Raw genomic sequence first — 16427 nt, forward strand, 5'->3', positions numbered from 1 at the left:
AATAGAAAATAAGGAGTGATATACACATTTTTCATAACATAACACTATTTTTTAAAAGATTAATCAATCTGAAACAATTTAAGAGCTTTTTTGACTTATTTGTACTCCTAATTTTTAATAACTAATATTGATGGTTGGAAATTAGAAGTTGAGGTGGTGTGGTTTTCCAAGTGTAGGCAGCTAGAAAATAGAAATTGGAGAGGCATTTTCGAAAATACTGAGCTCCAGTTGGGTAAATCACAACCACAATGAGTTTTTTCCCGATTTATCTTTATTTTAAAATAATATATTAAATAATACCTTGTTCGGGAAAATATTTCCATAATAACGCTCACATAATTTTGCTGCTTTGTCCAGCGAGATTTTAGTAGTAGCCCAATTTAGTGTTGACGTGTGACAAAGAAATCACACTACTTGCTCCAACGAGATTTGTTTAGGATAAAAACTGGTTTTGATACATCGCAAATTTCGCTGCTTTATCGTGCGAAATTACGTCGTCATTTTGAGAAATATTTTTTCAAATAAAATATTATTTAATATATTATTTTAAAATAATAACAAATGAGAAAAAACTCCAACCACAACTCCACAAGGGACTTCAGGTGCAATTTTTTATACTCAAATGACTTGCGGTTCACAAATCCCGCGGGCCAAAAGGGGGCGTGGGAAGCACGACGAATCACAAAAAGCCACAGTGGCTGCGAGAAGAAAATGAAGATGGTATGGGCGCGCGACATACGCGCGTGGGGGAAGAGCCTGGCACGGGCTAAGGAGGGGCGGCCGACGTCGGGGGGCCTGCTTGGGACTTGGGAGGGAGTGATGGAGCCCCGAGGAAATGAAAAAGGACGTTAAATGACAAAAAGCACAAAACAACAAAAGATGGTGGGAAGTGGAGGTGCGGTGGTGGGGTTTTCATTGGGATTATGGGTTTTGTGTTTGTCACAGCAAAGCCAATTCAGCGAGAGAGAGAGAGAGAGATGGGGAGCTGCAAGTGAGGAGACATGCCCAAGTTCATCCCAACACCTTCATTCTTTGCTTCTCCTAAGCTGATCACCAGATCCCGAAGGTCTCTCTTTTCTCTTCTTTTCCATTTTCGCTTCTTTTACTGGAGTGTTAATTTCTTGTTCTTACTTCTTCCCCTTTCTCCACTGCTTTTCTTGTTCCACTTGCTTACTATGCCTCTTTACCTGATTCTACCACTCTCTCTCTCTCTCTCTCTCTCTCTCTCTCTCGTAGTTTATTTATGGAGTTTAGGAAGTAGAATAGTGAGTTGGATTTATTTTTTGATGTTTGAATGCGTACATGTGGGCTGTGGGGTTGGAAATCATCATATGTGGTTTTTGTTGTTGTTGGGTTTTAGGTATTTTTGCTTTTGAAGATTAAGCCATTTAGGTGGTGGGTATTGCTTACTTTTTTTTTTTCTAAAAATTATTATTTTTAAAAGGAGTGGATTTTCTAACCATAGTCTAGATTTTTCCTGCGATTTAACTTTTGGGTTTGTATCTCTTATTCTCTGCAATATTATTATTTTCTTTTTAAATAAATTGTTTTAATGGATTTTTTGAATGACTCATTTAAGTTAGGGTTTGATATTCCATGAGGGGAGATTATGCGTAGAAGATGGGTTAAATGAGTATGATTCCGTCTTGGCCCTCAAGTGTTTGTATATTTTTTATCTTAAAAGAGCAAATTATGCCACCTGCTTCTTTTAATTATGTTTTTTCAATTCCATGTTTTTCGGAAGGCGTACTTATCCCTGCTTGTGTTTAAAAACTTGGAACTATTTTATTGTGGGAAAAAAAAAATTAGTTTCCATTTTAGTTCTTACTAGAAAATGTCACAAATATTTTCCAAATTTCTTTTAAAAATGTTGGGAAGTCTAATTCTTTGAGAACTTGAAACTGGAAAATGAAAATTATTTTCCACAACTAAACGACTTCAAGTTTTTTAGCACTAAGTGAAATAAATAGGCTATTCTAGGTTTACAAAAAATTAATTTTCCCTTCTATGATCAATAATACATTAACACTCTTGGTCTTCCCAATGATTGAAGTAGGCAAAAAACTATCTTATTTGATTACTCTTATAACAATCTTCTAGGCATGAACTTAACTACCCCTGCTGTATCAAATTTGAACTAATAAAGATAAATGGGTCATCCATAAAAAACCACTTTAACAAGTTATGGAAGAAGTGAATACTAATTTTTATGGGAGGAGAGGAGGAAAACTCAAAAATAAATTATTCCAGGTGATTGAGATAGCTTCTGCACATGGTTCTAGGTTGAGAGCGCCTAGAGTTCTTTAGGTGTTAGAGATGTTCAAGTGACAGGTTGGAATGTTTTGTAATTTTGTTTGTGATTTTCTTTATGCAGTTTCTGTTTTGGGGAAAAAAAAAGAAGCTAAAATGGTTTATGCTTTTTGAAAGCGTATTCCAACGTTTGGGAACTGAAATGAAATTGGTGCTCTCAATTATTTATTTATTTTTTCCCATGTGGTCAAGTTTTAAAATAGTGGTAATAGTTACAGAAACAACACAAACCAAATGTGTCTCAAAACAAAATGAGCACAAATCAAAAGTTGTTGTTGTTATGAATGCTCAGCAAAAATTGGCTTCTTTAGTGCTTGGTGATATAATCCGTGTAAGTCCTCTACTCGCCAAAATTTCCCTTTTGGTTTAGATGGTGGCAAAGGTCATTACTCTGTTGGTTGATTACTCGCTAAAAATGGGTTAGATCTTTGCAAGTTTTAGAGATCAATTTTTAGAATTACTTTCTTATGAGTTTATGGTGTGCCACCTTTTCACCCCTTAGATGTTTTCATTTTTCAATGATCCTCATTGCAGCCTTTGCGATATCATGTACATTTTATTATAAATGTGGCAGCCCATTGAATTCAAATGTTATGTTTTCTTCAAGCTACTAATGTTACATTGGGTCTAAAAGGCATGCCTATTTGTTGCAAGTATCTGGAGAGTTGGGCATTGCAATTCACTAAGCACTGACAACGTAGATAATAAGAAGAGTTCGAACTTTTCCAAGAGAAGTATTGATCAAACTTCTGTCCATTCAATGTCCCATCTCGCTGTTAATTATCCATCATGGTGGAGTTCTAATGGACAGAAAATTCAACAATCTTTGTCCAAGAATTTAAGCTTGCACGTGGAATCTCCACTCCAACTTTGTCAGAACACAAAGCATTTCGGCTTTCAACTCTATGAGCAGGATTCATCCTCATCCCAATCAACTGGTAAATCACACCATGAACTGGGTGCCATGGGAGGAGGGAGCAATTCTCAAGATCAATGTGTTTCTTCAGAATCTGGTATTTGTTAAATTAGTTCATGATTACGTCTGCAAAGTTGTGATTTTTATGTTAGGTAGTAAATGCTATGATGGTGGATTTATTTATCTCATTTAAAATGAGGCATAGGGAACAAGATTGCGTATTCTTTAACCATCTGTATATTCCAATTTCATATGTTCTTGGTTCTACTTACTGTAAACATTTTAGATTTTTAAGAGTTTCTTCCTGAATAATAGTTCAAAATTGATCCCTACCTTAGTCTTGTTGAATAGTTGAAAAAAAAATTTGTAGTACCACCTTTTTGGTGTTAAAAGCGCTAGCAATTACCCTTCCCTTTAAAAAAATTGTTGCCTTATTTTCATTCATTTTAGCCTTTGTTCATGTGGTATTTAATGAGCTTATGGAGTTAAAAACTGTGGCTACAGAGGAGTTCCTTGACAAAATTTATCTGAAAGAAAAAGAAATCCTTGTTGAAATATCAAACATAGATTCTGAATTGATGAAGTTTATGGTTCTTTTGTATAGCTAGGTTAGCACTAGCATTAAATGAATTTCTGTTTTTATATGTACCCAGGTCAAGATGAAAGTCATGGAAAGCTTTCAGATGGTCAAATTAAGCCATTTCTTTTTGTGGGTAATCCAGATTTTGCCTTTAACCCTTCACAAATTGATTGTAGCCATTCGACGGTAAGTTGAGCTGTTGTTTGTGGTTTACCATCCATTGTTTTTTTGTTTTTTGTTTTTTGTTTTTTTGTTTTTTTGTTTTTTAATGTTTTTATTTTAATTTTATATTTATAAATTTTTATGAAGTCTTTCTGTCCTCTCATTTCAGACTCGTATTTCCTATCCTTATGCCGATCCTTACTTTGGTGGTGGGCTATTAAATGCATATGGACCACATGCTATTGTAAGTTCTGTTATGCAGATTGTGTATTTCCTTTGTTTTAATCAGGGCTCGCCTCAAGGCACGACATGCCTAAAACTCCTTGAGGCTCAATCTAAAATACCAAATTCCAAAAAGGTTAACGCATTATATGCTGAGGCTAACGCATTTTTACAAAAGGCATGCCTTTTGTGCCTGAGGCTTACGCATTTTGGGTGTGTGTGAAACTCAAGTAAGAAGTGGTTAAAAATTCTAACTACATGTTTGTATAAAAGGAATCTCATAATATGAGTTGATTTCTGTTACTCTTGAACCTCAATCTTTCCAAAATAATAGAGAGTTGTATCTTAGATCATGAAAATAATTTGAACTTTGTAATAGTATAGCTCTCTTGTCATGATTTATGTCATGCATTCAAGTTAGCAATTTTTCGAATGACCGACTAGTAGTTGCAAAGTATATATAATTTTTTTTTTCTAACATTATATTTGTTATTTTCTTAATTTTTTTTGTTTACATTTTTTAAATCTTAAAAATAAATTCTTAAAATTCTTACGCCCCAACGTATTATGGCTTACTCCTCACCATTTAAGGGTTAAAACATCTTGCTTTACACCTTCGCCTTTTAAAACATTGGTTTGAGTATATGTAAGTTTGTTTTCTAGTTGGTTTTTTATCCAGCAGGGATTAGATGCTAGAGAGAGCATTGGAATTTCTACTATTCTATGTGATGTTGATTACTTGAAACAGCAGTTTGTAACAAAGGAGGCCAACTGTTGAGCTCCTTATTCTGATCATGATATAATATCCTTTGAAGGCAATTTGAATTTGGATCGGTGATAACTTTAGTTTTTGCCTCCTTAATTCCTGTTGTGATGTATTTTTGAGATGCATTTTTGACTCGATCTTTGTGGTTTGTTTATTTTGGAGCCTCACCAGATTCAGCCACAGATGGTGGGGATGGCACCTGCACGAGTCCCGCTGCCTCTTGAACTTGCAGAAGATGGGCCCATATATGTTAATGCGAAACAATACCATGGAATCCTCAGGAGGAGACAATCACGTGCAAAGCTCGAGGCCCAAAACAAACTCATTAAAACCCGAAAGGTATCCAAATTTGCCAATTGACATTTATTTGAATTCTTGGGCTCCACTTGGCACTATGGGGAATTAGGGTTTTTAATGTTTTCCAGGAAAATCTCACAAATCATTAGTTGAGTAATTTTGCTGCTTAGTTCAAATTCCAAGTGGTCGATTCTCCAAGATGAAAATTTGACTTCTGTTTCATTCTGTTCTGTTCTGTTCCCTCTCTGTTTTGTTTGGGATGTTCAAGGGATCACATGCCTCATTAATCTGGTATCTTGCGCTACTTGACTAGAAATAAAAGCCTACCTTCCTGGCAGAGTTAAATGCACTTCTAAAATATTTTTAGTAATATTAAAATTTCTATGTCAATCACTACAATTTTTTTTTCTTGATATGGTTACTTTACATTCTTAATCGTTGCAATTTCAGTCCAATAATTGCACCAGGTTTGCACTGAATTGTAACGATTTAGACTATAAAGCGGCCACATTAAAAAAAAGAAAAGAATTTGCAGTGACCAAGATGGAAAATTTTAGAAGCTCAACTCTCCCGGGGTGAGTTGCTGTTATAACAACTGATAGTCTCAATCTCCGTCCAGAAAGATTTAACTCCTTTTTCCGTTTTTTGTTAAAGTGAACATAATTTTAATCATTCCTTTCCCATTTTCAATTGAATTCAGCCATATCTTCACGAATCTCGGCATCTCCATGCATTAAATCGTGTGAGGGGATCTGGTGGACGTTTTCTCAGCACAAAGAAGCCCCAAAAACCAGGCCAGGATCCTCCCATCTGGGACTCAGCTCACTTCCATCCAAATGGGGACAGATCCGGACCTGGAGGTCGTCAATCTGAACAAGGGAAATGTGTTGCTTCCTACTCTGACATCCTGAGTCACTCCAACGGCGGTGTTATTTTTCGGCAGACGGAACAAAGGTTCTCGGGCGTTTCTCCAATGGGTGGAGCCGCCACGCAAGGCAGTGGTGGTGGGCTTATGTGCAACATAACTCAGCACTGTTCTCCCGTTGTCAGGTGAGGTGGGAGGAAGTCACCTGCACCGGCAAATCATCCTTGGCTGTTTTTCGTTTCAATGTTTTTGGCTAGCTAAGACCATGCACAGATCTGCCCTATGTACTAAATTATATCTGCACTACCTCCTAGGTCAGTTAACGTGGTTTGGACATTTCGTACTTTTCTGCATGTGTGATTCATCATCTTGGGTCTGAAAAAGTACAAGCAGTAGACAGGGCTTAGCTGATGAAGTCATGCCCTGATTTTCTATCGGAAGAAGGGAAATCCCATTTTTTGGGTGGGTGATATTGTTGAGATTTTCATTCTTTAATTCATAAAATGGGGAAAAAAATGTTGGGAGGATGAAAAGGTAGGCCAGTAACTTTTGATTATGAAAGAGCTGAAAAATGCAAAAACCCTGAATTAGAAGGAAGAGAGGAACCTCCCAATTGATCACCATATTGTAGAGTCACTTCAGTTTTGAATTTTAATTGAAAAAAAGACCCTGCCAACTGCGCAAAATCATGAATTTAATTAATGGCAGGTGTTTAGGGAATCATATAGAGATTGAACAAAGGAAGCTTGGAAGGCAAGTCTCCTAGTTAGGAAATGAATTAAATTGAAAGCAAAAGAGAGAGAGTAGGGCATAACGTATGGATTTCATGAGTTGGGAGTTCACTTTTGATCATAAAAGAACCCTAACTTGAAACCCAGAAACGACAGAGTAGATGATTGGAATAATGCGTCGCCCCTCCACTTGGAAATTTGGAAGAGAGAGAGAGAGAGAGAGAGAGAGAGAGAGAGAGAAGGGGGGGGGGGACTTTGGAAAAAAAAAAAAAAAAAACAGAGAAAAAAGTAAACGAATGAAAGAATATAAAGTAAAAGCTTAAAGCATTCTAGCGACTATACATTTTTTTTTTTGCAATTTCTTTTTCGTGCAAAGACAAGTAAATTAAGGTCACGCTGTTATTATTGTTTTCTAGCTTAATTGAATTGTTGTTAATTAATTGTTTTTCTACTATGGTGTATTCTATCTAAGTTTTAATATCATTTAAAAATTAAAACGAATTTATTTGCATTTTTGACTTTGACAATTATAAAATAGACTGATTTTATCTTCAGATGAATTAAACGACGTCGTTTGTCGGAAAGCTCATCGCATCGGGGACATGCGGACGAGTCCTTGGCCGTTTCCGAGACCTGGATCCTCTCCTCTCATTCTCATTTCCCTCACTCCCAACGGGAAAAAAATAAAAAATAAATAAAAATAAAAAATAAAGGTCCCCGTCATTCCAATTCCATTCCACGTTTTCCCAGAACCAGTGAGAGTCCAATTTCCAAATTCCTCCCATTAGAGGGAGAGTGGGAGAAAGAGCTAGAGTGAGAGGATGGTGTCGTACGTGAACGCCGTGCTGTATGGAGTGGGGGGAATAGTGGTGGCGGGGATGGCGCTGCTGGTGGCGCTGCAGGAGAAGCTGGTCTACGTTCCGGTGCTGCCGGGCCTCACTAAGTCCTACCCCATCAACCCCTCCCGCCTCCGCCTCCACTACGAAGACGTCTGGCTCACATCCTCCGACGGCGTCCGCCTCCACTCCTGGTTCATCAAGCTCTTCCCCAGCGCCCGTGGTACCTCCCCCGCCCCTCTTCTTCTTCTCCTCTTGAATTCTGCCGCAGTGTGCTCCAGAATTAGGTTTCTGGTTGATCTCTTTCTTGTGGGTTTCACCCAGTTTTGAAGTTAGGGCTTCTTCTTGTTTCGAATTATTGCGCCCGGTTCATTTTCGATTTCGAGCTTGTTTCTGTTTACTCTTGTAGATTTTTCATTCTTCTTTTTAGGTGCTGTAATTACTACGAGTTTGATCTCTGATTTTGCGAATTTAAAACATGTTTGTGTGATTGGTTGCCGGTTGTTTAACAATGAGCTCCCTTATTAGGTTTTCTGATTTTTTTTTTTTTTTTTTTGTGTGGGGCGGGGTTGTGTTAGAGTCGGGCCTTGCTGTCTGTCATTCTGTTGTTCGATAAATCTGTGACTGTCGAGTTTAGTTTGTTATTGTTGTAGATTTTTATTTTTTCTTTCTGTGATAATGCAATTGCTACTATTATTTTCTTTGTTTTTTCTTATTTAGACTGTGTATGATCAGTTTCTCAGTCTTTTAGACATTGCTCCTGTTGTAGGCTTTGCTGGTTCCCCCCCACCTCTCTTTGTGCGAGTTCGAGTTGTAATTGATTCTTCTTGGATAGGATCAGTAGCTCAGTTTTTTAGAAATTGTTCTTGTTGTAAGCTCTGCTCTCACCCCCCCCCCCCCACCTCTCTTTGTGCGAGTTCGAGTTGTAATTGATTCTTCTTGGATAGGATAAGTAGCTCACTTTTTTAGAAATTGTTCTTGTCGTAAGCTCTGCTCTCACCCCCATTCCCCCCCCCCCCCCCCCGGCGGGGGGCGGGGGGCACCTCTTCTTTTTATGCATGCTTGAGGTGTAATTGCATCTTCTTGATATGATCCTCACAAGATTACCTTCAGGTCTTCATTACTTGTGTGATGGGCTGATGGTGGTCCCCAGAATTTCAATATTTTTAAAGTTTAACACTCCAATTGAAAAAGAGAAAGTTCTGTCTCCAAAATAGAAATGGGATAAAAGTTCAGTCTCTAATGGTAAATTGGACCCATATAGTTAGAATATGTATGATTTGCTGGTCTGATTCGGTTTACCTGGAAAGAGCTAGAGTTAGGGCTGGGCTTTTTGGAATTCAGTCTTAACACCTTACCATCGATTTATTTAGGAGAATAGGGTGCTAATATGTCCTGATCACAAATCACAATGCTGCATTTTGGTTTGAAATGTTCATCTTGTTTTTGTAGATCATTTTGTTTCATTAGGCTATTTATAATCAAGTTAATTTTTTGTACTGAAGGTGAGAGAGCTGACTTTTCAGTTGGAACCCTTTCTTATGCTTGAACTTTCCTGTAAAATCTTAGTTTTTTTTTTTTTTTTTAAATTATAATTTATGATACATGCTAATGAGCTGGTCTGAGTGAGTGGTTGCTTCAATCTTGTGTAATTTTCAAATTCTTATGAATGTTTCTTTCGCTGCTTTCAGTATTAGAATTCTGGGATTTAAGCCTTACAAAAGTTGTGCCTTTTATATTGGGTGCAGGTCCTACAATCCTGTTTTTCCAAGAAAATGCTGGAAGTATCCTGGTCATTACTGCTGCAGTCATTATTGTTATCTAATTGACTGGCATTGGCTTGTTTTCATTTTTCATTCTTGGGTTCAGTTTTTGCTTCCTTAACTAGTTATGTGCAGATATAGCTCACCGTCTGGAAATGGTTCGCATAATGATACAGAGGCTGCAATGCAATGTTTTTATGCTTTCGTACAGAGGGTATGTATTTACTGTTTCTTTTGAAGGTGTGTAGTGGGGTCGTGATGTTACTTGCATCTCAAAACTGTGTTGAAACTAGCCTGCTGCTTGTCTAAATGAATGGACTGATGGACTCTCATGCTTCATTACTCTAAACAGTTATGGTGCAAGTGATGGCTATCCTTCTCAACATGGACTTACAAAGGATGCCCAGGTCTGCTTTCTGGTCCATTAGTTAGTTTTAATTTTTACCATTTACTTTTGATTCCAGCAATGTCTTAATTGGTATCCTTCTTTGTATTTTGGTTAGGCTGCTTTGGATCATCTCTCTCAAAGAACTGACATTGACACATCCAGAATAGTTGTGTTTGGAAGATCACTTGGGGGTGCAGTTGGAGCTGTGCTTGCTAAAAACAATCCTGACAAAGTATTGCTCCTTTGAATTTTGCAATTATCATTTTGTCCCCCCCCCCCCTTCTCTCTATCTCTCTCTCTCTCTCTACCTTTTTGGGGGGGGGGGGGGGCTTAAGCGTATTTAATGGTCCTTTTCAATTTTCAATTTCAGTTGTGCATTTATTCTGTTAAAATGCATCATCTTTTGAAAAGAGAATAAGAATGAAAAGGCAAAATAGAAGTAAAAGGTAATGAAACATATGTCTTTGCAATTATATCATGGTTCTTGGCATGATGTTGCAGCATGCATGCAAGATCTATTTTATTTTATTTTAATTATTGATTTTTTTTTTTAATCACATCTTCAAGATTCTATGATATTATTATTTAGGAATCAATTTTCTAGGATATTATTATTTATGAATTTATTTTCGTTTATTTTAGTTTCTATAAATAGTTTCCTTATATTCCAGGGCCCCATGTATAAGATTTATACTCTGTATATTTGAAAATTTGAATTGAGAATTGAATTTTCCATACATTTGTTTGTCAGCATTATTCGACAGGGTTCACGATTTTAACTCAAATCAATGCAGCAGCAGTGTTTGGACAGTGTTCTGTTTGGCTCTTTAAGAGTTCTACTTATAGGATTCATTTCTATCAGGGATAAAAAAAAAAAAAAAGAACTTGTAGGATTCACAATTTTAACTTAAATCGCCTTGCAGTGCCTCTGCCTTGGCCTTTGCCTCTCCCATCTCGCCTCTCGATCTATCTGTCTTGACAACAACATGACAATAATAATTATTATAATTATTATTTAACAAAATAATTAATTAATTATTATTTAAAAAAACAATTAATTAATATTATTTAAAAAACAGTTACTCAGGTTCCCTAATCACAATCAGCATCTTCATTATCAACTAGCAATAGCTTGTCGCCCTGAACCACACTTCTTGCGGCTGGCTTCGTTCACCATGGCCACATGCAGCTTTACAGCAGAGTTTGACTTCTTGAGTTGTTGAGCATCAGGATTGAGCAAGCAATGTCTCTGTGCATGATCAGGGCTTCTCCATCTCATCATGCCATGCGATTGCTGCGGGAGCTTTCTAACCAGTCACCAAGATGAAACCCAACTGCATTGCCATTGAGTTTGTCCCACAGATTTTTAGCTTTCAATTATCAATGCTGGTGGTTCTCACTGGCTAGTTGTCGCCATTAACATGAAGTTTGTGATTGTGTGGGAAGCTGAAATAGTGCCCCCTCTTGTGCTTGGTTAGGAAAACTGCTACACTGCCCTCTTCTGGCATCATTTTAGGAAAACTTAAAGAATACCCCAAAGAATCTTGTAAAAGATCTGGTCCGACCTGTTCAATCAAGTCAGATTAGACACATCCAGTCAAACCGGATTGAACTTGTCCAAGAACCCTACTGAACCAGTTCAAATGAGCTGGTCTAAATCGAAACAAACTCTGAACTGGCTATCCAAGCAGCTAAAAAAAAACATAGGAAATAAAATGGTGGCTACATTTACCTTGTTACTAGAAGAGGTCAATTATAGGATGATTAAGCTTGATTTTGTGCTTGCACAACTCTTCCAAGGACCAGACTGGACCAGCTCAATTGAGCTGGACTAAACCGGAATCTGAACTGGCCGTCCAGACAGCTTAAAAAAAATACAGGTAAAAAATGGTGGTTACAGTCACCTTGACATGGAGAACCACAAATGGAGAACTTTAGATGTTTATATTGTAGCTAGCATTTGTGATTTAGTTTGGGAAACTTCTGGTTATTTTAGAATTAGTTAATTTAAGTTCATTTTGTGTATTTTAAATAAATTGGGGTTATTTTGTAATTATATGTTTTAGTTGTAATGTTGGGGTATAAGTACTTCTATGTAAGAATTCCCTGTCTTTGTCCCTCACTTGTGCACTCTCCCTCTCCTTTCCTTCTTCCTTCTTTTCCTCCTTACTTCTTCTTCTTCCCTTCTCTTTCTGTTGTGTTGTGTTCCGCTCTCCTCTGATCTCTCTGCTGCCAGCAGCCTATTTTCCTTCTCTTCTCCTCATTTTTCTAATTCTTTACCATAATTCTCTCTCTGATTTCTGAATTTCTGTGGATGTCTTAGATCACCTTGTCATTGGACAAGATTTATTATAGGATGATTAATCTTGATTCTATGCTTAGGACCCCCTATGTCGGTCCTTGATCCTAATTATTGTGAATTAGAAGTGAGGCCCTCTCTTTCTAGTTCTACCCATTCAAGAAGTGGTAGTCCTGCAAGAAGAGGTAGTTGCAAATGCTACAATTGCGATTGAATAACAACTTCCTTGGAAGCTCAAACATAAGAATGGTATGATAATACAATGTGGCAGTTATCATTGATCAACAAGGAAATCCAAAAGGAACTTGAGTTTTTATGCGACTGCTTGGGAATTGGGACACATCAATTTTCCTAAAATAGTCACACTTTTGAGGTATTATAAGGTAAAACCACAACGTAGTTATTTTTGTTATTGAAGAACCACTGCATTGGAAGCTGAAACCCCACCTGTTGAATTCATCTGTCCGAGTAACCTTGCCAGCTAGAGTTCACAGGCTCTTCCATTATGCAATCCTATTTCATTTTGAAGCCCACACATTACTTTGTCTCCATCAAACTTAGTCATCAGCTGGATTCTTCATCCTTCAAAATTCTAAAATTCGAAGTCGAATTCTTTCTAATTGGGGTAAATGATGTAACATACAAGCAAGAGACATTTTACTTTTCTAGTATTTATTATATATATTTTTATTTAAGGTACTCATCATGGTCCACCCCTTCCATAGACTCTGTATATGCGGGAGCTTTGTGAACCAAACAGACAATGCCCTTTTTAGTTTTATTTAAATTTGAATTGAGAATTGAACTTGTGGAATGTTTTCCTGCATCCCACTAGTATCAAGTGCTTTGTTCAATTATTTTTGAGTTGCCATTTGATCCATTCATTTTGTGCTATTATGTAGATGGAATTTAATTTTTTTAAAAATTATAATCTAAAGGAGGTTTGCAATAAATAACATGCATGAGCTCTTGTACGCACTCTTGCATCATTGTTTAGGCATGTCATTATTGTCTCTGCATTGCAGGTTGCTGCATTAATACTGGAGAATACATTTACATCCATTCTGGATATGGCTGGAGTTCTACTGCCATTTCTGAAATGGTTTATTGGAGGAAGTGGTGCAAAAGGTTTCAGGATTCTTAATTGTCTTGTCCGTTCTCCCTGGAGTACCATTGATGTCATTGGCCAGGTGGGGCTCTATTAAGTTTTTGTTTACACTCCTAGAAATTTTTTATAGTCTCAATGGAACTTTGACTGAACTATGTTGTACATGTTGGTCATCAAAACTTGGTTCTTCTGATCAATTCTTTTACTCATTTAAATATCAGTTATCATGATCCATGATTGAAAATGCTTGACGAGTGTCATTGTGCAAAATTTGTGTGAAATGTTGCAAATTTTAAGTCCTATATGAATCTTTTGTACTTAGTACTTCAGTTCATAGAAATTGAATGAATTAATGTTTAATTCAAAACATACTTTTCTGTAAACAAATTGGTTAGATAAACTGATGTGAATGTTAATCCTAATTCAAATTTTGTGGTAGAGCCAGCTTACTGATTTTCTGCTGACTGGACTTTAAAAGCACTGAGATTCTTTTTCAAGGAACACAGTTTATTATGGCAGTATTCTTTGTCTTTCCCCTGTTTTGTTCATATTGGTTTCAGAAGTTGATTGTGTGACACCATAATTTACCTTGCTTGCTACAGATTAGGCAGCCAATCCTTCTTCTTTCTGGATTGCAAGATGAGATGGTTCCCCCTTCCCATATGCAAATGTTGTATGCTAAAGCAGCTGCACAGAACAAGCAATGTATATTTGTGGAATTTCCAACTGGCATGCATATGGACACTTGGCTGGCCGGTGGTGATCACTATTGGAGAACAATTCAGCAATTCCTTGAGCAAAATGCTCCGGAGAACAAAGAAAACAGGGCATCTCAAAATGAGAATGGTAATTTTTGGGTTATTGGACTTCCCATCATAATAGCTCAGTGTACATTTGTTTGTTTATTTCTGTTCCAAGTTAGGTTCTTCTCAAAATTTTGTTTCTATAATTGTCTGATTTATGATGAGATGCTTGCAGCATCTACTCATGCTTGTCATAGCTCAGTCTTAGGCCGAAATTTTTTGCATGCTGAACATAGATGGCCCCCTCTTTGTTCTTTAGTTGCTTTTTTTGTTTGCATCATTTCATTATTTCTTCAAATGGCAGTTCGATATGAAGTGTCTGCTGGAAAAGAAGTCTAAGGGCAAAGTTTCTGTCATGCCTGTTTGTGTTTCCAATACATCTAGTTCAAGTTCACATCGTTCATCTTAATTGGAAGAAGTTTCTAATATTCAGAGCTATATATTCTCCATGAAACTCTTTCTATTATTGGAATGCATGCTTTTTTTATTCCTCCCAGATATATTTTTATGACTTATCTTAGTTTTTGCCTATTTTATCTTGTTACGGGAAGGAACTGCACAACCCTCTTAGAAGTTTTTCTTTGTTGTCGTCATACAACGACAATTTTTATAACCCATGTACAAACAACCATGTGTTCTCACTGCTATCTACATATTTTTTTTGGGCAGATTTTGAGGCAAGGTGACTGGGAGACTTTCAGACTCCTGAGGCTTAGTCAATTGGTCCACCACAGTACTTTAACTTTTTAAAACTTTTTTTCCCCCCCCTGTAGTTGCAGCATATTGAAGTTCTCTGCGAGGACTCGCCAATGCACCAATTCAGTTTTGTTTTTGTTATATTTTTTCCTTTTGGTTATGAACTGCAGATGCGTAAAAAGGGTGTGAATGCTTTATTGTATACTCGCTGAGAATACATCCCCAATAGGTAATCAAATTCATTGTACGAAATAAGAAATTCTTCTTGTGCAAATATATGCTGTGAGTTGATGTGCTGTGTTGGAACTGATTATTTTTGTTTTGCTTTATTGTGGTAAATGTCTCATCATTGTTAAGTTGGAGTTTTAGGGTTTTCCAGCACTGAAATGAATTTTTTCATCACTGTTAAGTTGGAATTTTGGGTTTTTCTAGCACTGAAAAGAAGTTTGCATTTAATCTTTGGATCTTGTGAAGGCTTTGGTAGATGGTTATGGTTATTTTTCTCTGATGAGCATGAATTTCGGACTTTAGATTTGAATTTGGATGGATTTAGATAAATTTCAATGTAATTTTAAATTACATTTTATTCAAATTCGATATAAATCTAAATCCATGGTTTCTCCAAATGTAAGATGAGTTCATCATGAGTTCTATAGTCTTTTCTTTTTATTAATTATTTCCAGACATCTATGGGCTTATAGGTTAGGGGTGGGGATGGATCGCCAATCCATTATATTTTCAATGGTCTACTTGAGAAGGCATGCAAAATTTGAATTCTTGGTTGAGAACTGATGTGAATAGTATGATTCCAAGAGGGGAGGTGAATTAGTTTTTAAAACTTTTTTGTTAAATTAATTTTATCATTCACCACAAATTATATCTCGTTCAAAAATATAAGCGTGTATGTAAAATGATTCAAGTAATGACTATAGACGTACACTCGAGGAGCATATCTCATTTAAATTATGTGTGTAAAAATAATTATAACATTAAATGAACAAGCATACACGTATAGATTTCAAAGTGCAGAAATTAAATGAGAGAGAGAGAGAGAGAGACATAAGATTTGTTATTGAGGTTCGGTCAATCCTGCATACGTCCCTTGATTTCACTAATCTGTTTACTTAAACGAACAGAGCAGAAGCTGTTTACAATCTTCCTTATGAGGCAGAGTTTTCTCTGCTCACTTACGGGTAAAGCCAAACCAGTTCTTGTTACGAGGTAGAGTCACCTCAGCTCAATTCATCAGGCTGAGCCAAACTGATTTTTACTTATGGGGCGACGTCTTCCCAGCTCAGTTCACCAGGTTGAGCCAAATTGGTTCCTCCTTACGAGAGTCTCCTTAGCTCGCTTAACCGGATTTGAGCCAAACCGGTTCACAAATGTGAAAGTTTGCGTACAAATAAAGTGCTTCTACAATTAGTAAAGATGTACAAGTTGAAGTTCTAAAATGCACTTTCAAATGATTTAAAAAAAAATGAAGTTCAAAAGAGTATTGGATTCGTCTCAAAAATATTTTCCAATAAAAACAATGAGAGTATGGAAAATAATTTTTCTTTTCAAGAAAAACCTTTAAAAATAATTAACAAGCCTTCCAAGCATATATATATATATGGTGAGGGCTTTTCTTCAAGAAGCTTTTCAAGTCAATATATATTAATTAAATATATGTTCAAAGCTCTTGA

General features: G+C 36.6%; 2 protein-coding genes across 8 annotated transcripts; both read left to right on the forward strand.

Annotated features, from left to right (window-relative positions):
* The first annotated feature begins 836 nt into the window (after nucleotides 1-836).
* Nucleotides 837-6558, forward strand: LOC131158857 (nuclear transcription factor Y subunit A-3-like). 6 transcript variants are annotated; one of them, XM_058113768.1, is made up of 6 exons: nucleotides 837-1066; nucleotides 2965-3323; nucleotides 3880-3992; nucleotides 4138-4212; nucleotides 5128-5295; nucleotides 5954-6558. In XM_058113768.1, exons 1-6 carry the CDS (start codon nucleotides 1002-1004, stop codon nucleotides 6305-6307), a joined length of 1134 nt encoding a protein of 377 aa, XP_057969751.1. In that variant the 5' UTR covers nucleotides 837-1001; the 3' UTR covers nucleotides 6308-6558. The 6 variants fall into 6 exon arrangements, with proteins under 6 accessions (XP_057969751.1, XP_057969750.1, XP_057969752.1 ...); XM_058113767.1 differs by having other exon boundaries at nucleotides 909-1066; nucleotides 5119-5295; XM_058113769.1 differs by having other exon boundaries at nucleotides 920-1066; nucleotides 2918-3323; nucleotides 5119-5295.
* Nucleotides 6559-6589: 31 nt separating this feature from the next.
* On the forward strand, nucleotides 6590-15016 carry LOC131158855 (alpha/beta hydrolase domain-containing protein WAV2). Of its 2 annotated transcripts, XM_058113766.1 has the most exons (8): nucleotides 6590-7908; nucleotides 9434-9469; nucleotides 9584-9662; nucleotides 9801-9855; nucleotides 9952-10068; nucleotides 13161-13325; nucleotides 13846-14089; nucleotides 14716-15016. In XM_058113766.1, the coding sequence occupies exons 1-8, from the start codon at nucleotides 7671-7673 to the stop codon at nucleotides 14730-14732; spliced, it is 951 nt and encodes a 316-aa protein (XP_057969749.1). In that variant the 5' UTR covers nucleotides 6590-7670; the 3' UTR covers nucleotides 14733-15016. The 2 variants fall into 2 exon arrangements, with proteins under 2 accessions (XP_057969749.1, XP_057969748.1); XM_058113765.1 differs by having other exon boundaries at nucleotides 13846-15016.
* Nucleotides 15017-16427: the final 1411 nt, after the last annotated feature.

This window comes from Malania oleifera, chromosome 6 (assembly GCF_029873635.1).
Source record: "Malania oleifera isolate guangnan ecotype guangnan chromosome 6, ASM2987363v1, whole genome shotgun sequence".
NCBI lineage: Eukaryota > Viridiplantae > Streptophyta > Magnoliopsida > Santalales > Ximeniaceae > Malania > Malania oleifera.